At 44.7% G+C, this 22,776-nt stretch overlaps 3 protein-coding genes across 30 annotated transcripts in view; 1 reads left to right on the forward strand and 2 right to left on the reverse strand.

Annotated features, from left to right (window-relative positions):
* Window positions 1-616: 616 nt before the first annotated feature.
* trmt61a (tRNA methyltransferase 61A) lies at window positions 617-15,381 on the reverse strand. Of its 5 annotated transcripts, XM_035610423.2 has the most exons (5): window positions 15,194-15,368; window positions 13,877-14,222; window positions 7,206-7,472; window positions 3,530-3,663; window positions 1,156-1,403 (listed from the first exon to the last, which is right to left on the reverse strand). In XM_035610423.2, the coding sequence occupies exons 2-5, from the start codon at window positions 14,205-14,207 to the stop codon at window positions 1,296-1,298; spliced, it is 840 nt and encodes a 279-aa protein (XP_035466316.1). In that variant the 5' UTR covers window positions 14,208-14,222; window positions 15,194-15,368; the 3' UTR covers window positions 1,156-1,295. The 5 variants fall into 5 exon arrangements, with proteins under 5 accessions (XP_035466313.1, XP_035466312.1, XP_035466314.1 ...); XM_035610420.2 differs by lacking the exon at window positions 3,530-3,663 and having other exon boundaries at window positions 617-1,403; window positions 15,263-15,381; XM_035610419.2 differs by lacking the exon at window positions 3,530-3,663 and having other exon boundaries at window positions 617-1,403; window positions 15,194-15,365.
* An 810-nt stretch (window positions 15,382-16,191) lies between these two features.
* Window positions 16,192-19,511, forward strand: ckba (creatine kinase, brain a). 2 transcript variants are annotated; one of them, XM_035610418.1, is made up of 8 exons: window positions 16,192-16,328; window positions 16,756-16,957; window positions 17,514-17,668; window positions 17,774-17,906; window positions 18,347-18,518; window positions 18,609-18,732; window positions 18,824-19,013; window positions 19,144-19,511. In XM_035610418.1, the coding sequence occupies exons 2-8, from the start codon at window positions 16,765-16,767 to the stop codon at window positions 19,320-19,322; spliced, it is 1,146 nt and encodes a 381-aa protein (XP_035466311.1). In that variant the 5' UTR covers window positions 16,192-16,328; window positions 16,756-16,764; the 3' UTR covers window positions 19,323-19,511. The 2 variants fall into 2 exon arrangements, with proteins under 2 accessions (XP_035466311.1, XP_035466310.1); XM_035610417.1 differs by having other exon boundaries at window positions 17,514-17,906.
* Window positions 19,512-21,142: 1,631 nt separating this feature from the next.
* The window catches only part of mark3a (MAP/microtubule affinity-regulating kinase 3a), a 45,182-nt gene continuing 43,548 nt past the window's right edge, over window positions 21,143-22,776 (reverse strand). For 11 of the 23 annotated variants that reach the window (XM_035610400.2, XM_035610397.2, XM_035610398.2 and 8 more), the window contains one exon: window positions 21,143-22,042. In XM_035610400.2, coding sequence (XP_035466293.1) covers window positions 21,697-22,042 — 346 coding nt within the window. In that variant the 3' untranslated portion in view covers window positions 21,143-21,696. The remainder of the gene's footprint in view (window positions 22,043-22,776) is intronic. The other 12 variants (XM_035610411.2, XM_035610405.2, XM_035610403.2 and 9 more) reach the window with 3 other exon arrangements.

Genomic DNA, 22,776 nt, shown 5'->3' on the forward strand with positions numbered 1-22,776 from the left:
GTTGGCGGCGACTGAGTGAGTGCGGAGGAGGAGGAGGAGGAAGAAGAGGAAAACTAAAAGCTCTCCTGTGTTTAACGTCTCAGCCTTTTTTGGTTGTGGATGAATTGTAACTGCAGGTTTTTACTCGCTAAAGACTTGAAACAGTCCGAGATCATCACGGTCGTTGATTTATAGAAGTCGGAAAAAAGTACCAGTCATGGTTTATAGTTTTTGTTTCCAACTTTTTTCATGTTCTTTTGGATGAATTGATCGAGAGAAAATGAATCAGCAACTTTAACAATATTCACATACTTTATGGACAAAATGATTAGTCGAAAAAGGTCCGGGGGGAAAAGTCGTAAGTGAGTAAGTGGACCCTGAGTTGAGGCTGTTTGGTCAAACTTCGGTTTCCAGGGTTAAAAATTAACTTTGCAGCAAATTGAGGAAAAACTTCTCAAACTGAAAATAGTTGCTTAGGGCGTGTGTCAACAAATCTGTGTTCACCATGACAACTGTGATGAAGACTGTGTGATACAGCTGAAAGCTCCAGAAGGTGCAGGTAAGTGAAGAGTTGGGTTGGGACTGATTTGTCTTTATGTTCGTACAGAGCGAACAAATAAAGATTCACAAAATGAAATTTAAACAGAAAGTATTGTTTTATTCTACATATCTGCATCTTACTGTATATGTTTTTGCTCAAAGGTCATGTTAGCTTCTGTGATAAATTACAGGTTATTCTCTATCTTCTACACGTTGATGTTTTTGTACAACAGAACAAAGAAAACATGATTTTTTTTCACGCATTTATTGTATTCGCTTGAATCCAAAAGTGTCAAAAATTAAAAAAGGAAATAAAAAATAAAACCACTTCTTTGAAATAAGTATTTTCCTCTCAAATGAAATTTTCTGTTGATTTGATTTTCAATCTTGCTTGATGCAAGCAACCGACCGACCGGTGCCAAGAGACGGGAGCACAAAATGATGTAACACAGAAATGTGTAAATCCGTGCCAACCGGTACCGAGAGGAACCTGGTACCTGCGCGGGATTATCTCAGTCTTACGAATGTACGGAGGAAAGAGCGGATTATATAAACTACATCAGAGACGAATCCCTCTGAGCTCTAGGTTCTGGGTTTGGTGGCGAAGGTGAGGTAACCTGTGTGACCGGGCATCTCCCGGGGAGCCGTGGTGGTCTTCAGGGCGACGGAGCCGTATCTGGGCGTCCCCTCTCGGGCGTCGGGCGGAGTCTGGGCGGAGGAGGCGTCGGGGCCGAAGTCGGGCAGCGGCAGCGAGACGGTCCGGACGTCGTGGACCCTCAGCAGAACCTCCAGGGGGCTGATCTCCTCGAAGCCCTGATGGGCCAGAGCCTCGCACGTCTTCTGGACCTGCTCGATGCACGGAGAGAACGAGCACACCCGACCTCCTGATGAGAGACGACAAGGGAACACCACGACAACACCATGAGGACGAGTCGATGACAAACATGTCGCCTTCGTTTGGGCGAGTCGAGGGAATTCAGACACGGGAAACACAAATGAGATCAGTAAATAAGCGACGTAGAGCCTCATGACTTTCGTCTCTAAAAAACCAAATGATTGATATTATTTATGATCAATAATGTTGTTCAATCCCATTTAATGCATCCATGTTTTGTAATTACTTCGTTTTTATTGGAAGAGGTGGAGTCCGTCATCGATTGCCTGGTGCGTTCACGCCAAACGCAAGGGGAATTTTTTTGAGTACTGAGCTACGAGAAATAACGCAAAGATTCGCGTAACGTTTTGTCGCAAAAGTCGTGAGATCCTCCCCACGTCTCTGACGTCCATGACGGATAATCTCGGGTTTTGTTTACTCGTGCAAGTGAAAAATAAATGATCTGGCGACCAAATTTGCCCAATAATGCTATACTTTCATTAGGTGAAACACATGGTGTGTTTTCTTGAAGTCATACAGGGTTATGTGAGGCATCAGGGAAAATACCAGAGTTCTTGCCGATGAATTAATAAGAACAGAAAGACCGTGTACGCCTGAAGGAGGCTCTGCACAAAAACTGGAATGACCTGGTTTCATCTGAGATCTGAACCAGAGTTAGGAACAGACTCAGAGTCACTGAGGCTCTAATTTAGCCCCAGAGATTCTCCTGAAAGATCAAGACGAGGTTAGTGCAGATCCACTTAATCCAGGATCCTCTGTTCGACACGATCCTCTACGGCAAACACACAAAGTGAGAAGACGACCGGAAGCGAGATTCCCCCCGAAACATAAAGTTTATGAACATTTTAAAAGATTACACAGTTTACCATCCTTGCAGGATTTTACTCGTAGTAGTATAAAAAGAAAGATAAACTAAAGCAGATTTCTGAATTTAATATGGCCAGAGGGAGAAATTCAATCTCATTTAATCTCTCCGGGGAACGCCGGGATACTACGACTTCTATTAATAATTTGTTTTCCTTGCACCCAAAAGGCTCTTGAGAAAGCAGATTGTTTCCCCTGACAAAGCAGAACCGTGACCCGTCGGGCTCCAGAGTGAAGCTCGTGGATTCGTCGGGGGGATGATGAACAGATCACCTACCGGCCGCCGCCTCTCGTCTCTACAAGCAAACGCTGCGGGAGGCCGCGATGAGCCGAGTGCACTTTCACCGGCTTGACCTGGGGGAGAGTGAGGAATGCGACTCGGAGCGCTGCAGCTGGACGGGGGCCGGGATTAGGGGACGACCAGAGGAATGTCTTGTTTTTTTAATACGGGTACAGATTAGAAACGAGACGGACCTCAACGCTCAAGTTCACGTGAATTGTGACTTTTGAACTCAAAGGATGTTGTGGTGCATGTGAACACGGAAGCTGCTTTCAGACCGGCACTGAAGTCCGGATTCTCCGAAATTTCCAGCGAATGTCAGAGTGAGTTTATGTGAGAATAGAGAAGGAAAATCTCGAGAAATTCGATGTCCATGAACAAAAACGCCTTCCACAGCAGAGTTATCGTCATGTCCCGCCCCCTGCGGCTGCCACTTTACCAAAGTTTCGCGTTTGCAAAAATGTCAAGACGTCCATTGGGAAATGCTCGGGCACAGCCCGTCTATATTGCCACAAAAAAAATAGTCATAGTTCATCCTCAATCAATTTTTCCACGTTAATACATCGTACATTGATTATATTGCAATAGATATGACCTATTCTGTAAGTTCATGTACTGTCTGTTCACTAATGTTAGTCATTATTAAACTGGATTACTACAATAAGTAATATACTTAATTATTTAAATAAAAATGATAAACTATATGAAAAGTGGGCATGGCTGCCAATTTAGTGCCCGGAGCCAGGGTCCACCCCACCAGAATTTATGACCACGTAGGCCTGTCACGATAATTACATTATCGACTTATCGTACGATACAAGAATATGAACTCAATCGTTTTTTATGTGCATGAACGTCAACAACAGTAAAGCAAAGTCTCGCTGCTTCTGTCCTCTCATCTGATCTCGTCCTATGATGAATCTTTTACTGGTTTGGTCTATAAAATGTGTGAAGAGTGAAGAGACGATCACGTGATTCATGGTCTGATAAACAGCGCAGGATGTTTCAGATAGCAGTCGTTCCTTCAGCTGACAGGACCAGTGTTCTCTCTCTCTCTTTCTCTTCTCCTGACGGCCATAAACACAACTCAACCGTCTCCTGGCAACTGGCGAGAAACACACAGAGGGGAGGGGAGGGGAGGGAGGGTCGGGTTGATGATTATACAAGGGCGTCTCAAGCTGTTATTAATAGGCCTCGACTATCAACCAATACGTTCACAACATAGCTCTTTAACATGCATGTAGCTGCGGTACGACCCGTGTGTTGTGTGTGAGTGTGTGAGTGTGTGTGTGCGTGTGTGCGTGTGTGTGCGTGCGTGTGTGTGCGTGTGTGTGCGTGCGTGTGTGTGAAGCTCAGGATTTCTTCAGTTTGTCTTCTCGAGACGTGTTTGCTTTAAAATTGCATAATCAGACTCCTAAGTCCTTTGAGCGGGAGGGTCGGTCTGTCAGAGAGCTGCTGAATACAGCACCGGGCCTCGGGCGACAACGTTAGTAGAATTACAACTTGGGGGAAGAAGAAAAAAAGAAAAGAGAGTGTTTTTTACACTGTCCACTGCAGAGAGCAGAGAACTGATCTGCACTGACGTCAATGGATTCTGTGGCCAGACGCCAAACACTTCTTCAACCAGTTCATTAGTTGATGATGGACAAAAAAATAATGAGCAACTACTTTGATAAAAAGAAAAGATGCATGCGAGGGTTCGTAAGTTGTTCCAGTGTAACTTTGATCAATCAATGAGAAAACATCACTTTGAGCTCTGAAAAAATCATCGTGTTCACTTTTCACCATGTTCTAATGTTTCACGGTCAAAAACAACAAAACAAACAAAAAAGATCTGCAGATTAATTGATAATGAAAATAATTTTTCGCACATTAAATTAATTTTTGTTAAATTAACTTAGGCTTTCACTTTTATTGAGGAAACATCTTGCTCTAACTTTTTGGAAATAGCATTCCAATAATGTTTTTGGGCAGTGAATGTAAACAGGAAGTAGGATGTGCCGCTGATTTATGGAATTATTTAGCCTATATTCAAAATTGTCAGTATTAAAAGTATATAGCTGAATTAGCCATCAGCACTTCCTGTTTGCAGTGTCACATTGACATACAGGCAACTGTCAATGGATCATTTTGATACTGAAGAAAATGTGAAACCGAGATGATTCTCATGCAACTTCTGCAGTTGTGAGGAGTTTATTTTTTCATGGATGTTTTTATCTAATGGGGCATTTGAGATAAGAGATAAGTCATGAGGATCATTCTTGGAAAGTCCCACTGTATCTAAAAATATGAGCATCGTGTTTGAGTGTTCACATTTGACTGAGTTATGACCCTGGGAATAGGTACAATATTTAAATTATGGAAATCAAACTGCCACCGTGAGGGACAAACTACAGTAACTCTGTTATCTCGTGTGTGTCGCCCTCTGCACCAACTTGCAGGAGAATGAGCAGCAAAGTGATGAGTTTGTGTTTCTACACCTCGACAAGCCGAGCATCCTCCTGCCGCTCCGAGGTTCACGACATCTCAGACGCTCTGCGGGTTGATAACTTTTAACGCGTTCGATCTTTCTGTGTAGCTGCGGCGCTCGGCTCAGCTCGGCTCCCGGGAGAAAACATACAGTCTGAGCCTTTTCCCTTTTGGAGCCACAATCACTGAGCTCTCTCCCCCGGCAGCATAACCCTGTATGGTCATGGGACTGCTGCAGCTCCTCCGACAATGGCTGCCCACTATTTATCTGTATCCGTGTGTGTGTGTGTGTGTGTGTGTGTTTTGTATGCTCGGGCCAACAGCTCATGAAAAAGGAATATGTAGCAGTGGCACCATAAAAGGGAGTCGGGAGAGGAGGTGCAGAGCAGCGTCTTCAGAATTCCTCTTCATATTTGGGACTTGGTGGTTTAAAAAGAAGTCACGCTGCATTCATGTGCCTCTGGAAAATTAACTTCCAGACTTGTAAACCACAGATCCTGAGCATCTCAACAGTGTTGAGTTACTCACTTTTAAAAAAAAAAGAGTTTAGTCAGTCACTGATTTAAGAGACAGGAGGAGAAGACTTCTCCTTCTAACAGACACTAGAACATTGAGGTAAACACAGATTAGCACAAATCCGATGTACTGGATCGGTACTAGCACCATCAGGTATCAGATGCCACAGATCAACATGGATCTGACCTCTAGTCTGTGTGGTTGTTTGGTGTATTTCACATTTGAACGGTGTTGATTGTAAGCGGCTCTAAAAACAAAACCCGGAGAACTTCCTCAAAATTCCTGCCAAGCTTCTTGACCCCTTGAAAACAAAATGGTGGACGAGCAGAGGCCCTCTGTTGCTATGTGCTCGACCTGAAACACACACACACACGTGATGTGACTTTATGTATCCTAAACACTCACCGATGTGGTCAGTGAGGTCGCCGACCTGCCCGGACACGCCGCAGCGTCCCGGGTCGTCACGGAGACGACGGGACAATGTCGCAGTGCTGTGAACTCAACGCTCTCGTGTGCTCACAAGGACGATGTTAAGGGCGAGCGGTGCCGATCGGGATCGATGGTCGCACACAAGCCTGCAGAGCGAGGCGCTGCAGGCTTGTGTGCATGTGCGTGTGTGTCTTTTAAAAAGATGCTCAGTCATGGTCGTGCCGCTGCTGCTGCTGCTGCTGCTGCGGCAGGATGAGTCACAGATCAGTCGACATCAGGTGGTGCAGACTGTTCTTTTTATCTGTGACCTCAATACACATGAACCAAAACAGAGAAACACAACACGACCTGTTGTTACCTCACCATGTGTGGAGCATACAATGGGTATTAACTGTTTCCAATAGTTCGGCCTCACATCTTTTATTAATTTTTGATTGCCATATACATAAACTCAATTATTTTTATTACTTTGGCCTTAATAAGATGTTTAAAGAGACTTGACAAAACCATCTGCAGATTTTTAACATTTAGATGATCTGTACCACCAAGTCCTGGTTAACATACCAATGATGTTTTAGATGTGATGATAATTTGATAAAGATTTGATTTGATTATGTAAAACAATAAAGTCAGAATGGGCTGAAAATGTGGTGAAACAGACGTTTGTAAAAGTGTAGACAAACTGTGTCTGACATTTTACCTGGAATTTAAATAAGTGACTTAAAATGTATCAACTGGAACATTTTAAAATGTTACTTGCCCATTCGAAAGAATAGTGGCTGGTAATATGTATTAGGTCATTTATAAACATATTCTAATGTGTACGTTGCAGCTTTTTGACATTATTTTCAATTCATTATACGATCTGGGAGTTATTATAGGACTAATTAATACTTTTGATCGACAAAAGGAAAAAACGGGAATCTTGAGTTAAAATATTCAAACTTGAGCTAAATATTCGCGTGACGTGATGTCGCGAAGGCCAATTAGCGCTGAGATCCTCCCGACGTCCGACAGAGACTGAACGTTTGCGGGATGTATAAACTTGTGCATGATCCTGTGGCCAAACTCGTGCAAGTAACGCAACGCGAAAATTTGATTAATTTACAGTGGACAGGCTGAAGAGCGAGCTGCATTTTATGTCTAATGTTGTTAATCACCGTGACTTCCCTTGTTGTTGAAAGATGCTACACAGATATATTTGCCTCCGTGTGAACGTTGGTGTCGTCTCACCTTGTCTCTTCAGAGCAGCCTTGGCGTGTCCCACCGCCTCCCACGGACTGGGGATGTCCAGGAACACGGCGTCCGCCACGCCGGTCACGCCGAAGCCGTCTTTGCACACGTCCTGGTTCCGGACGGTGACCAGGTGCCCCACCCGGTGCTCCTTGAACTCCTCGGCCACCTTCTCCGCCCGCTGCTGGTGGAACTCCACCGTGTGCAGGTGGCCTGTGGGGGCGACGGTGCGCAGGATGGCATGGGAGAGAGAGCCGCTGCCGGTACCTGCAACACAGAGACGCCGCAGGGGGGATGATGAGACACCCGGAAGTTCTTAGACGACACGATGGAAAAGTCCAAAAAACATTTGACGATGCCAACAGCGTGACGGGCATTTGATTTGACCAAATAACGAATCAAGGAATAAAATAATCATACGTCATACAGATTCTGATTTATGAGCAGATAACTAAAAAAAAATTGGCAATGATTCTTAAGATGTCGTTATCAAACCTTTATGACAAAGAAATGTAACTGAGGGCTTATATCGGACATTGGCCGATATTAATCGGCCAGCTCATTAAAATATATATTTATATTTATCTCGGTCAGGCTCTAATTAACAACCCCCTTGAAAAATGCTTCTGCCACGGACGTGTTCAAAAAACTAAATTACTTAAGGGCTTGTTCTCGAGCGGCTGCGAAATCTAATCTTAACACAACGCTCGTCGCCTACAGTCCAGTGAGGCCAGATTTTGGGATTATTTTTATTCACCATCCCTTCACATCATGTTGCAGCAATCACGATACTGTCATTTCTTCTGTCAAAATCCCACATATATCCACGTGATCTCAGAAGAGACATTGTTATGTCTCAGAAATTACGTGAAGATCTTTCCTCTGCAGCCACAACAAAGGATTCACAGCTGTTACCACAACACACACACACACACACACACACACACACACACACACACACACACACACACACACACACACACACACACACACACACACACACACACACACACACACACACACACACACACACACACACACACACACACACACACACACACACACACACACACACACACACACATTTTTACACTGCTCGTCTCTCCACTCCGGCTCATAAGTGGATGCTACATTTCTGAGTGGGCCTTCCTCCTCTGACTGGAAGTCGCCCCGTCAGTCCTCCGGCTGCACACAATGCTCGCTAATGTACGATTTGTGAAAGGGCGTGTGTGATTTTACAAGAGAGGGAAGAGGAAGAAAAAAACTAACGTCGATCTTGTGACGGAGGGAGGAGGGGAGAGTGGAGCGTCGCAGCTAGAGGCCAACACATCCCATCCTCCATCATCCCTCCTCCTTCTCCTGACATTACATCACCGCCGCCTTTGTTCGCATGGCGACAAAGAGGCCAATGTTTGCCCCACAGCCGCACTTTGACTCGCTCAAACGTCCCTGCTGAACTGGACGGTCTGAGAATGTGAACGTGGACGGATTTTTAATTTGGATTCGGTCGTAGCAAACCAAAAGGAGGGAGGATACACGGATGTAAATGAGCAGATTTAAAATGGAGGACTTAAGAACAACTGTGCCATATCAAATAGTCAGAGACTGTTTCCCCTCCATTGGAGAAGGACCAAATGTGCCGACATCCATCCACAGCTGAGAAGCTACAACCTGAGAATATAACTGGGCTTTTCGCTTGTTAAATGGTTTAAATGATTAATCTGTAGAGCACCAACTGTGACCACCCACTTTTATTCATACGGCTCTGGTTCAGGAAGTGAATTTCACACTCATCCACTCCATTGACATTTCATAAAATCCCTACACAAAGATAGTTTTAAGCCCGGAACAGAGACAATAAGCTACAAGATGAATCATTACCTCAAAACGCTTTTATTCGGAGCAAAATAAAAATTGGGAAACGGGAAAAGGGGGCAAAGGTACAAGACTGTGTACCTCTGTAGTGAAATAATATGCAAGTCCACTGCTTACGTTTTTAATCCCGTCTTGTAAAAGCATTTCCAACCCAAAGAGCTGAATCTGGGAGAGCAACATTTTATTAAAAGTGATCTGGCGTTTGTAAGTGCATCTGTAACCAGACACAAGTTGATTACATAGTCGGTCCTAAAGTCAAACAAGGATCGTCAGATTACACTGGTCTGCTTATCTTCGCGTTGCACTAAGGTCCAAACAGCAGCAGCAGTTTACAGTTTATATGAGACTCGGTGCTGCTGGTTATTAGTCAGAGACAAAAACAGAAAAACAGAAGTGACAATCTCTGACACATCTCACTTTAGTAGGAAGGAGACGTGTGTTACGTGTCAGTCATGTGGAGGTGTTTTACACGACGGAAGGAAAAAATAAAGACTATGATGAAAAACCGAGAACACAAAGTTCTGTGCTTTCGGTACTTGTTCTACGACAGACGTGTTCCATCTGTCTTTTGATGGAACACGCTTATGGAGAGCCATCGAGTCAAAGAGCATATTAAAAGTTTATTCATTTAGTTTAAAGACGACACAACAGATCTGTGAGACTCCGCGTCTGTAGCCAGATTTCATCTTGATCTGTCCATCAGCTGTCGAGACGCTTCTGTTATAGAACAGCGGTGGAAACAGGAAGCACATCGTCTTCTCTGCAGTAGGTTGCCTAGTTACAGAAAATGCTAATAGAGAGGAACGGCGATGGTGAAAAAGTGAGAGCGGGGATTTCTTTGCTTGGCCCGACTACGAGGTGGAACTGTTACCGACAATACGTGTTTATGTTTTGACGATCAGGAGGTGAATGCTCTGTTGCCAATCCAGACTACAACGAAGCCTGCGTCGTTTCTGATACTGCACCAAAGGTCCTTTGACCTTCAGACAACCGCACGCCCAACCAATCAACATTTTGACCTCATGCTGGTGCTAGATGAAAGGTCAGAGGATCCCCAAAAATCATTAGGATGAATCCTCTGGGCATCATTATCATCTGTACAAAATTTTAAGACAATTGATCCAAGATTTGCTGTGATATCTTTCCTGGGGTCAGTGCTGTGTATGTAGTTGTTGGTGATGTATCTTATTTCAACTCTTCATACTTCCTGGTGTCATGGGGAGGTTAACGTCGACTAGTTGCTCTGTTTGGTCCTGTCGATGGGTCGCAGAAGATTTGCGGCTGGTTTTGAGGAAACTAGTGGTCACGGTCACAGTTTCCTCTTTATCATGGAAACAGTTTTAAGGACTGTTCGCATCGTTCCTCGGGTGAACTGAAGAGCAGCGTGTTGCGCCAACGACAATGATTTACCTTTTAATGAGGCAAGTGGTGACTCACGGCAACGCCTCTAATCTGCTCTTGGAGCAGGACGTTAAGACTGTACGAGACGGTGGTGGGGGAGGGGGAGGGGAGCCTGAGCGTGAAGCGTCCTCTGACCTTTTACTGTAAGTCGTAGCGGCTTTCTCTTCTCCATCGGTACCAAATAAAGACTGGTGGCCGGCTGGACGAGAAGTGAAACAAGGCGATTTTAAAAAGTGAAGTAAAGAGCGAGATTCTTCTCATCATTTGACCCACTTTGTTCTCTGGAGACTACGGGAAAAGATTCAACCGCTACATGCTGCTCTGATGGTGACTTTAGTAATGTCTGACCTTTTCGAAGGCTGATGATACAGAAATCGATCAACATATCTTTGTGTCTTTGTGTCAAAATTGTAAAGGCTTATTATTTGTCAGTGTGGAAAACGCTGCGACAACGATTGAGACAATCATGAAAGCAGAATAAAGAAATTTCCTCCTTCATTTTATCTAATCGAATAGTGCGCCAGCATATTGGCAAACTAATCTGTTATTGTAACACACGATCAGTTCGATTGCGGATTATTTACTAATCAATGTCTATCAAATGAAATGACTTGAGTTCCCAGAGACCATAGTAAATGTTTCCACACCGATTAGTTTGTCAAAAAAAACCATCCAACGTTACTACAATTACAAGTACAAAGGTGATCGGAGAGCAGAGCACACACCTCGGCCCAGGAAACTAGGTGGAAGGACGAGACATGGGACAAGAAAGAACTCATTAAATCTTAGCGTGGATCCTGAAAAAAGGAGGGTAGATCGAGGACAGGTTTTTTGACATCTTCACAGATTTCCCAGGGAATCATTTTGTGGATCTTTGTGAAAATCAGGCATATTTATGGGACTGATATCAAGGCTTGAGAGATTTGTTTCAACTAAAGGAATAAAAAAGTGTGCATCCAAAATTCAATAACCAAGCCCTGACGCACTGCTAATAATCTCTCCTCACTGGCTTCTAACAGACGTGTCATTGCAGGTACAAGGTACAGTGGAGCGGCAGTTTTATATATTGTATCCTGCTCTGTTGTTGTCAAACCATTAGCACCATCTCAAGTTCCACCTTGTTTTACGAAGGTCGACACCATGAACAGACCTTGAGTTGCATTAACATATTTGCTCAGTAAACGTGTACTGGACCTGTTTGTTTGATTAGGTTTGGGAAAAAAAGAAAGAAAGAAACATACAGTCTGTAACTAGCTGCGAGTGCTCGACCAGGAGGAAGTGACCTACGACTCCAGAGCGACCGGGCTCCAAGGTGACTCCTAAACGTGACGACTGCTCCTTCAGCAGAACCATCACCTCTAATCTGAGCACGTTCATACAACACGTCTCTGCTCCACAGGACGACACGTTACTGGTTATACATCATCAGGATGAACAGTATCAGTATCAAAGTGTTGTTATGTGCAGCTGATGAAATGCTACTTTCAAGTACATTAACAAACAAAACATTTTTATCTGATATTCCTCTGGATTTAGATGTGATAATTTTCTCCAGAGTGGTGGTTTTTATTCTAATGCATGCATGGATGTATGTGCACATTGATTATTAAAAATATATACAAAAGGAAAGTAACAGTAATGTGATAGCAATGCGGATAGTGCAGCCGTCGTCTCCCTGCAGCAAGTGCTGACTACACAGATTTCCTACTGAACTCATCCATCACCCCAGAGACCTTCACACACACACACACACACACACACACACACACACACACACACACACACACACACACACACACACACACACACACACACACACACACACACACACACACACACACACACACACACACACACACACACACACACACACAACGATCAATGACGTGACGTGCAAGGCTGCCAGCAGTAAACTGAATGATGAAGCACTGCAACACACACACACACTCCCCTCCCCCCAGCTTCCCTCAGACTGGGACAAGCCAACACACTCTTGAGTGAATTGCGATTCAACAAATAGAAATGGAAGACGGGCTGAAGCTGAGACAGAAGGAAACGACAGGGGAAATTAAGCGGAGGACCAAAAGTGAAAATGACTAGAGAACACACAGTATTACATCATCTCTGGCACATCTGTATCTGTCCCACGGTGTTGGATATGAACAGCTGAGATGTGTCAGAACATCTGGGAGATTATTTAGCTGCTGGGGGAGATGATTTGAAACCGTCCTCGATCAGATATATAGGCTGCAATATTACAGAAACATCCCTGTGGCCCACAGCCAGAAACACAAACATCCTTAAAAAATGAAATCCTGCTGGTGTCGTCGTGGGAATGAAACAAAAAAAATCTAATCTGAAAAAGGAGCTAAAGGATTTTAAAAGTATTACGAGTCACCGCCAACATCCAAAGCTTCACCGGTCAGATTTTAATCACATTAAAATGGAACACGAGAGGAAAACGACTGATGCTGAGAATGATCACAGGATACGTTCAGCTTCAGTCGTCCATTTTATAGGTTCAAGAAAAACAGGTATTCTTCTGTTGCAGTCTGTGTAGCGGCTCGTGTTTGGTTTGTGCTTTACATTGAACAAGTGCTACTGAGATGTGGGCGACCGCAGCAGCAACACCGTGCCTGAACGAATCCTGTGTAGACACCGACAAGAGACCTGAAGCTGCTGCTGCTGCTTTCACTGCGCCTCCTATATTTAAACACTGTGTTATTCAGTGTACATTTATGAGTCACATCATAGTTTCATAATAAAGAATTTTTATTTTGAAACATGGCTTATATGGCGTCCATTTTGGAGCTGACGTTTTCTTTTGTTGCAGTTGCTTTTTAAAGGGGCAGTAAGCGATTCTAAAGCAATACTTTAGAAAAAAATTGGCTAATATTTCCTTGTGGTCTACTAGCTGTTTGTAATGTGCGGACTGCACCTCGCAACAACGCATGTGCAGTTTGTAATCATCACTCCCCAACACCTTAAGAGACGGGTTAGCGACAAAAAACCTTGTCGCTAACCCAGGGCTAGGGCTAAAACCCCTAGACCGCTAGGGGTTTTAGCCTAGCGGTTAGCACGTCTGTCTCCCGTACCCGAGGCTGTGCGTTTGAGTCTCGACCAGTGCAGTCAGAAAATCAACAACAACAATGAAGAGAAACAATCTTTCTCCAAAATCACTTACTGCACTTACTGCTTACGGCTCACGAGTTAAACACAAAACAACAAAGCAATAAGTTGTCACTTCCTTGGACGGACGGGAGGGACGAAGAGATGTATGAGGTGATCTGCTGTTAACATGTGAGCTGTGTCGTATAGGCCTTTACTTTTCAAAAAAAACTGAAGTATTAAAAACAAATGGAATACGCGACATGAATCTGACTCCGCCCCCTCACCTGACTCGCAGACGACGGAGCCCGGCTTCAGCTCCAGCATCATGGTGATGGTGGCGATGTCGGTGGTGTAGAGGATCTGCGTGCGGTGGGGCAGGGTGACCGTCCACAGCTCGGGCGTCGGGTGCAGCACGTGCACCCAGCCGCCTTTGCTGCAGGTGACCTTCGACCCGTACCGCTGGCCGATCAGGTCCGTCGAGTGGCGGATGACGCCGTAGCGGGTTTGCGTTTGGGCGCCCTGCTGCACCTTGACGGGCATCATGGAGTCGTGGCCCAGGTAGACGACTGCGACGTCCCCGTCCTGGATCAAGTCAGAGTACTCCACGAAGCTCATGGTGAACACGCCGCTCTGCAGCAGGGAGGGAGAAGATGGTTTATTAACCAATCACAAGTCAACAAATAGTATGTGAGAACAATCTTCTCTCTGTTTATCTTTAAAAGGTTAGGAAAGCAAAGAATCTCTACTTTCTCTCTACATCTCTTTAACTAAATACACTTTCCAAATGTTAGAGATGGGCGTCCAGATGCTTCATAACGACTTTTGAACGAATAGAAGTATCTCAAACTCCATCCTAAGATAATCTGCAATCTCACTCTTCTAGCATTTAATGAACCAGATGCATAAACTATAGTAACCTGACATGGTCCTGCAACCATTTCAAACAATCTATTCACAGTGGCTGTTAATCTTGTTGGGAAAGTCGATCAAATAACTACAGTGAGACTCAAAATGACAACACAGAAATGCAAAATGAGACAGAAACCAACTACAAATGACTAAAAGGAGAGAAAACACGACCGAAGAGACACACGACAACTACAAAGAGACAAACACAAACCATAAAGAGACGAAACTACAGAAATTGACCCAAAATGGCCGAAAGACATATTTTTGAATCTGTGGCTCTTGTGCAGAAACACCACTGGGATCATCCGCATCCTGACTAACGTGCTGTTGACTGACTGATAAACGGTGGGGCTGAAAAGAAACGACACATTTAGAAACACACACGTTGTAACGGAGGAAACAAACTACGACATACTTGACATGTTTTACGCTAACTGGCAGATTCACCGTTGGCTAGCTAGCTAGTCTGCAACTGGCTAGCTAGCTAGTTGTTGTTGTTTAAGGACAGTTTACACATGTTAACGTCATTTATAATCTTAAATAGACAAAGAGTCGTCGTACAAACAAGCTCGTGCTCCTTCGTTACGCTACTAAAAAGTTGTGTTCAACTTTCGGCCAACTAGCTAACATGCTAACGCTAGCTGCTGTGGCCGGTTAGCGACAACAGAACCCGTCGGCGTCGCGCGACCCACCTCCTCCACACGTCACGTCCTTCTGGGTTTAATACGAAAACACAAAAAAAGATATGATGTAATAATCACTTGACGTCAGTTTCTTCTGTTAACTCCGTTTGTTTGACAGCGGCTCATTCATTTCCACCACCACCACACGTGGGGTTGTTTTCAGAGGAAGTTGCGTCGGACGAGACCGGATGCGGAAACACTACTGCGGATCTGTAATCTGACTTCCGCGGACGAAGTCGACTGAAAGAGGACGTGCAGATGATTTGTAGATCTGCGATTCACCGCAGATTTTTTTTTTTTGCAGTTATTGAAAATAATACGAAAAATCTATTTTCCTTTGGACTTCCTCCGTTTCTCAAATTATATTATATTTACTATGTTTAAGATATGAAAATGAAAGGTTCCTTTTTCCTTTCTATCATAAAAACAATACTTGAAGTAAGCAGTTTTAGTTCTGCAGTAAAATGTCAAATTTTGACTGAAATATTATGAATGTCATCTGAAATATAGTAGAGTAGGAGTTTACAGTAGCATGAAATTAAAATAATTTACTTAAAGTACTTAAATATGAAAATATACACTGCAATGCCAGTATATTAATGAGGAAAAAAACAATTATACTTGATAAAATTGAGTGTAGTTTTGTTATGTATTTCATAATTACAAGTAGCACCACAGCTGTAGTATATTGTTATGATAGAAAAATAATCCTGATAATTAAAAAGCTAAAATTGGATCATATCATGCCCATGGTCAATCCGTCATTTTACCATTAAAACAGCAGGTTGAACACAGATGTTATCAATCACATCTGCTTGGATTGTTGTGATAAAAAGAAAATAGCTGATGTAAAAAATAAAATAATAGTACAGAGTGTGAATATTAATGAGAGAGAGAGAGAGAGATAGTCACTGCTACCGGTGGCGAATCAGCCGCGTCCAATGGAATGAATGGACCACAAATAACCGACCAATGGGAGGCGAGATGCGCTGCGTATAAATGCTGGTCTCCGGTCGGCGGACGCACCGCGGAGCTGCAGAGTGTGTGAGAGTGTGAGTGTCGTCAGAGCTGCGAGGACGGGAAAATAGGGATCTTTGTCTCGACACCTGGTAGTTGTAGTAATCCACAAATCAGAAAACAACAGGTAGGAATCACGTTTGTAATCTCCATTTCCGGCAACAACAACAAAAAAAAAACTTAACAAACGGAATATATTCTGGGTTTTTTTTCTGTTTCGTTTTTTTGAGCGATTAAATTCCAGCAGCGCGGTGGAGACGTGATGAATCCGTGGCCTTGTGAATGTGTCCGCTCCTGCCTGCAGGGGGATTCACGAGAACAATGGAGATGATGTGGAGCGATGCGGTGCGATGCGTTTAGACAATGTCAACATGTTCTGCACCTGTTTCAAACACAATGAGAATATTACACGCGTGTATTTATTTATAGAATAGTCATTTGTGCAAAAGGTGATCATCCGTGAAAAACAAATGTCTGAATGATGTGATGCTGGAGCTGCGGGTGTTCACGGTGCCCTCCCCCTCCTCCTCCTCTCCTCCTCCATCCCTCCGCAGGGAGCAGCCATGCCGTTCGGGAACACGCACAACGAGATGAAGCTGAAGTTCACCTCGGAGCAGGAGTACCCGGACCTCAGCAAGCACAACAACCACATGGCCAAGGTGCTGACCCCCGCCATGTACGAGGGGCTGCGGAGCAAGCAGACCCCCAGCGGGTTCACCCTGGATGACGTCATCCAGACGGGGATTGATAACCCAGGTAAAAAAACAATAGAGGGGGAAAAAACAACCCACCCGACCTCCAACCATCTGTTCCGACACCCCCCCCTCCCGTGACCTTGTGGAAGGGATAAACCGACAAGACATGTCATAAAGTGTCATCCTCCATTTTGAAAAAAAACCCTGCAGCTTTTATAGAAAATGGTCCAAGCTTACCAGAGGGAGTTACATAACTGCGGCAGGGCAGCTGATAATCCACGGCTGCTGCTCTGGTGTTTTATGTCCTGTAACAGTTTCTAATCTGTCAGGCTGCAGGGGCTGAGCGGTGTGGGCCTGCCGCCCCCCCCCCCCCCCCCCCCCCCCAAGGGAGGCTCAGGTTTAACCCGTTCACACGAGTCAGATGTAGCCTGGTGACTCGAGTGTATGAAGAGCCTGAGGACGAGTCTTAAACCCCCAGACATGTACGAGAAGCTGGGGTTAAAGACGGGGGGCTTACAAACCCGGTACAGTCAGAACTGGCTCCGTCCTGAGGCCTGATGACGCCCGTGTCTGTGTCGGTCTCCCGTGTGACCCCGTTGACCTCTGTTTGTGTGCAGGCCACCCCTTCATCATGACGGTGGGCTGCGTCGCCGGCGACGAGGAGACGTACGAGGTGTTCAAGGAGCTGCTGGACCCCGTGATCGAGGACAGACATGGCGGATACAAGCCCTCCGACAAGCACAAGACCGACCTGAACCCGGACAACCTGAAGGTAACCGCATCTCTCGCTCTCTCTCTCTCCGACGTAAGTGAACCCTGTTGGCCCGGTGCAACGCAGAAACTAAACCCCGCTCTCCTTCATCCTCCTCTTCTCAAGGGCGGCGACGACCTCGACCCCAACTACGTCCTGAGCTCCCGCGTGCGAACGGGACGCAGCGTCCGCGGCTTCTGCCTGCCGCCGCACTGCAGCCGGGGGGAGCGGCGCGCCGTGGAGAAGCTCTCCATCGAAGGTAACCGACCGACCGACCGGCCGGCGGTCACTGACGCGTCGGGTGCTTTGCTGCCGACGCCGCGAGGCATCGCACAGACAGACGGCGTGCAGCCGAATCGTTCTGTTACGTAAAAGAACCAATTGTGCTTGTGTGTGTGTGTGACCTGAGACAGTGATGAACACGTAGTCATTTGTGAGGCAGTGGGCGCCCTCTAGTGGCCGCAGAGGGAATGAGAGAGGTAAAGGTGAATTGGACGCAGATGCTGCAACGAACAAACAGCTCCGATTATTGATTCATCTTTCGGTTGCTATTGTGACTAATCACTTGGTTAATACTTTTTCTTTGAACCTGTGACGCCGTAGAAAATCTTCTTTGACAGAAACCAGAATTTTTCCCGATTTGCCGAAAACCCCTCCGCCGTGCGTGATATTAACGTTTTTTCCCCCCCTCCTCTGCAGCTCTGGCCTCCCTGAGCGGCGACCTGAACGGGAAGTACTACGCCCTGAAGAACATGACGGACGCCGAGCAGCAGCAGCTCATCGACGACCACTTCCTGTTTGACAAGCCCGTGTCCCCCCTGCTGCTGGCCTCCGGGATGGGCCGCGACTGGCCCGACGCCAGGGGCATCTGGTGGGGCGCCCGTCCTGCGTCGAGTCTTTCTCTGTCGGTGCAGCCGGTTCGTGAAGGAAACTGAAATTCTACTTCTCTTTAAATCTGTAGGCACAACGACAACAAGACCTTCCTGGTGTGGGTGAACGAGGAGGACCACCTGCGCGTCATCTCCATGCAGAAGGGAGGAAACATGAAGGAAGTGTTCAACCGCTTCTGCACCGGACTCACCAAGGTTCGTGGGAAACAGGATCCGCGTCGGCGTCATCGAATCGGTCGGGACTGAAAGGGTTGTGTGTTAATAACGGTTCTCTGTATCGTTTCAGATTGAGACCCTGTTCAAGGAGAGGGGCCACGCCTTCATGTGGAACGAGCACCTGGGCTACGTCCTCACCTGCCCGTCCAACCTGGGCACCGGCCTGCGCGCCGGCGTCCACGTGAAGCTGCCCAACATGAGCAAACACGCCAAGTTCGAGGACGTCCTCAAGAGGCTGAGGCTCCAGAAGCGCGGAACCGGTACGAGAACCTGCACACCTCTCGTTCGTCACGTCCACGTTTAAGATTCACTAGATCTCCTCCCCCCCCCAACATGTCAGGACGAATGTTCATGTGTTTTTTTTTTTTTTTCTTTCTTCGTTCCCGTCAGGTGGCGTGGACACGGCCGCCGTGGGCGGAGTGTTCGACATCTCCAACGCCGACCGACTGGGCTTCTCCGAGGTGGAGCTGGTGCAGATGATGGTGGACGGAATCAAGCTGCTGATCGAGATGGAGAAGAAGCTGGAGAAGGGCCAGTCCATCGACGACCTGATCCCCGCCCAGAAGTAAAAAGAAGCCGCCCCGATCCACCTCAACCCCTCCTCCACCTTCCTCCCGGCCCCCCCCTCGTCTGAATGAATGTTTGACTCTGTATTACGCAGCCTGGATTTGTTTGTGTATTTAAAAATGAAAATGTTTCCTGTAACGTGCGAATGGATCTGACAAAGGAAAAATAAAGAAGTTCTGTTTGAAGTTTCACTGCTGTGATCCCTGGATTGAGATTCCCCACTGATGTAATTCATGACAAAGACATTTTTAGATTCATGACATGAAGAAGTCTTTAAACCACCTTCATGAAATTAGTTAAACAGTTACCAGCTATGTGCATCTGGACGTACAAGACCTGAAGAGACCATTTGTTCTGTACAGGTGTCCGGTAAAAGTTTGTTCAATCATGGGGACAGACTTATGTAAATGATCAAATTAGTATTTGACTCGTTGGTTTGTGAGCTGCTGTTTGGAAGAGGTGTCTTTTCCAGCGCCAAATCAGGAGCGGGGCCACATGTCCACCTGTGACCTGCATGGATTGGACTGTACCAGCTGTCAGTCACCCTATGTACACGCCCCCAACACAAAGCGCTTTATCGTCTATTTGACACGTTCTCATAGACTTCTATAGAAAGAACCAGTGATGACGCCCTCTGCTGGTGATTCCAGAGAATACAGGTTTACCAGGTGACTAGGTCCATTTTATAAATACAGTGTGATAAACCTACAATTTCTACAACTATAATAGAGCGCACGGTAAACTGCCTTAAAGGGGTAATACTTTATTTTTTAACAGTCCAACAGAAACCCTACTGGATGCTACAGAGTTGCATTATGGGAATTGTGGGATGCCGTGTTTTTATCTGTTGTCTCTGTTGCTCGAGTAACGTTTTTACCTTTTGGTTTAATATTTATTCTGCACAGTTGAACCAAAACCACCTGACCACTGTTTGGTGTGAGGTTAAGTTCTTGTTGATCTGTAGTGAAAAACACAATGGTGGCGCTAAAATAATCTCCTTTGAGTAAGCAGATTAAAAAATAGATATATTTTCCTAAAAACCTGCCGTCTGTGCAGATTTCCTGTTCATCCAGGTCATAGTCGTCCACAAGGGTGTTGGATCAGGAACAACTGGACGTGGCTGTAGATCCACTTGCTCCTGATTCGACACGCTCGTGATTCATTGTGCTAAAGTCAAACGTGTATCCAGGTGACGACTGCATTAGTTTCCTTAAAGCTACAGCGTGTCATATTTGGCGGCATCTGGTGGTGAGTCTGCAAATCGCAGCCAACTTGAGCCCCCATTTTGGGCCACCGTACTCAACGTGGAAGTCAGGTCCACCAACGGAACTCTGATGAACATCGGTTCTTTGTTGCAGGCGGTTACACATGTATGAACACATGGTTATGGACGATATATTCAAATTTCTGTTACTTCTGAACATTAACACACTGTAGCTTTAAAAATAAATGTGTACTTTGATCCAGGATTTTTTTTTTGTTGGCGTAAGAGACACGACAGAGCGAGAAACACGTTTACAAAACAAACTACACAACTATTTAGTGAAACATATTTCCTTTTAGTTTAGCAGTTCAGTATTTACAACATGTAAAGAACATATATGTAATACGCTGATACACATTTGTGTTTTCATAACGAGCAGGCCCATATCCATAGACGGCTTTTTTATGTTCACCAGTCCATTTTTTTTTAATAATTTGTAAAATGACTTGTTTGTAATTTTCAAAAATAAAATAAAAAAAATCACTCATCTTTGAATTTTTCTTTTATATTTTCATCTCAACCGTGTCCGGACACAAATGACCAGCGTGAGACGGGACGTTCAGGTTGACAGACACTTTAATCGAGACATGAGTGACCCTGAACCATGTGGGCGTTTACACGGACTCTCCCCATCATCTCTCACCTTTTGAACCAAATACAAAAAGAAAAAAAAACGAGAAAAAAACAAAAACATAATGAGTATTGCAGTGAAGCCGTCGTGAAAGTAAAGATACATTATTTACACTGAAAACAAAATGCTACGTCAAATTTTTTCTTTTTCCAGGAGAGAGAGAGAGCGAGAGAAAAAAAAAAAGATTAAATAAATAAGACTAGAAATGCTTTTTTTGTCCACATTCACAGCATGACAAAATCATATTCAACTCATTAATGTCGCCCCCGTGTGGCCAGAACAGACTGGAGATATTAGTAGGTAAGTTCAGTGATTATTGCCAAAAAAGCCTTAAACTATACATTATAATATTCAATACATACATCTGTATTTTGTATTTTTATAAAAGGGGGGGGGGACATTTGGAAACTGCTACTCGGATGATTGTACAGCTTAAATACTTCTAGATATATATATGTATACTTTTTTAAACCCCCTTTGTTCATAGCTTTAACTCGTTGGCAACTTTGGAAGCAATGTTCTTGAAAGCGATGGATGAGCCGGATATCCGCTTGAACCGGACGCCGTTGAGCGAGAGGCGCGGCAGCTTGCACACCTCCATCTCCCACTGCACCAGGTTCTCGGCGTGCCCGTCGCCGTGGACGCAAAGGAGCAGGAAACTCTCTTGCTGCTCGTAGTCGCAGTTGTTGGCGTCGAGCACCTTGCGAATCTCCCGCATGATGTCGCAAGGCTCCATGGAGCTGGTGGTCCTCATACTCCAAGTGAATCGGAGGGAGCGGGGCTTACCGTCTTTATTTTCCCCTTTTTGATCCCCAGGTACATGGCGACTGTCGGGGAGAGGGGGCGAAAAAAGGGTTTTAGCGTCGCAGTTTGATCTCTACATCTTTTTGTCTATCAAGAGTATTAGGGCCACATTGAGAGAAAGAGTGAGAGTCTTTGAGAATGTAATCGAAATTTTGACGAGAATAATGTTGTAAATTTACGAGAATAAAGTCGTAATATTAGAAAAAAAAGTCATAATATGAGAATAAAGTCGTAACATTACAAAAAAATCATAAGATTACCAGAATAAAGTTGTTAATTTATGAGAATGATGTCGTAAAGTTAGAAAAAAAAGTCATAATATTATGAGAATAAAGTCAAACTGGTACGAAAATAAAGTTGTAAAGTGATTAAAACAAAGTCGTAATGCTACGAGAATAAAGTCCTAAAGTCACAAGAATAAAGTTGTAAATGTTACAAAAAAGGTCATAATATTATGAGAATAAAGTCGAAATCGTACGAGAAAAAAAGTAATTACAAAGCGTTTAATAAACGTTTAACAGTGATAATGTGACATTAACGTCTTAACGACTGTTTCCTGGGTTGCTTTTTATTTCCGTGATATAATATACATTTTTTTTTGTAATTCTATTAAAAAAGATCACGACTTTATTCTCCTAATATTATGACTTTATTCTCGAAGTCTCACTTTTTTTTCCTTCCTCAATGTGGCCCTAAAACTCGTGACTGTAATGTACAGAGCAGGTTTTTTAAGGGAGGAGGGGGGTTAGGGGCATTT

Source organism: Scophthalmus maximus, chromosome 15 (assembly GCF_022379125.1).
Source record: "Scophthalmus maximus strain ysfricsl-2021 chromosome 15, ASM2237912v1, whole genome shotgun sequence".
In the NCBI taxonomy this organism is placed as follows: Eukaryota; Metazoa; Chordata; class Actinopteri; order Pleuronectiformes; family Scophthalmidae; genus Scophthalmus; species Scophthalmus maximus.

Excerpts from the sequence above, each read along its gene's own strand:
- trmt61a (XM_035610420.2), bottom strand. The coding sequence starts at position 14,207 with ATGAGCTTCGTGGAGTACTCTGACTTGATCCAGGACGGGGACGTCGCA. Across the intron at positions 7,473-13,876 it reads CTCCGTCGTCTGCGAGTCAG|GTACCGGCAGCGGCTCTCTC; the intron begins GTGAGGGGGCGG and ends TCTGTGTTGCAG. Across the intron at positions 1,404-7,205 it reads GGCTGCTCTGAAGAGACAAG|GAGGTCGGGTGTGCTCGTTC; the intron begins GTGAGACGACAC and ends GTCTCTCATCAG.
- ckba (XM_035610417.1), top strand. The coding sequence starts at position 16,765 with ATGCCGTTCGGGAACACGCACAACGAGATGAAGCTGAAGTTCACCTCG. Across the intron at positions 16,958-17,513 it reads GACGGGGATTGATAACCCAG|GCCACCCCTTCATCATGACG; the intron begins GTAAAAAAACAA and ends GTTTGTGTGCAG. Across the intron at positions 17,907-18,346 it reads GGAGAAGCTCTCCATCGAAG|CTCTGGCCTCCCTGAGCGGC; the intron begins GTAACCGACCGA and ends CCTCCTCTGCAG.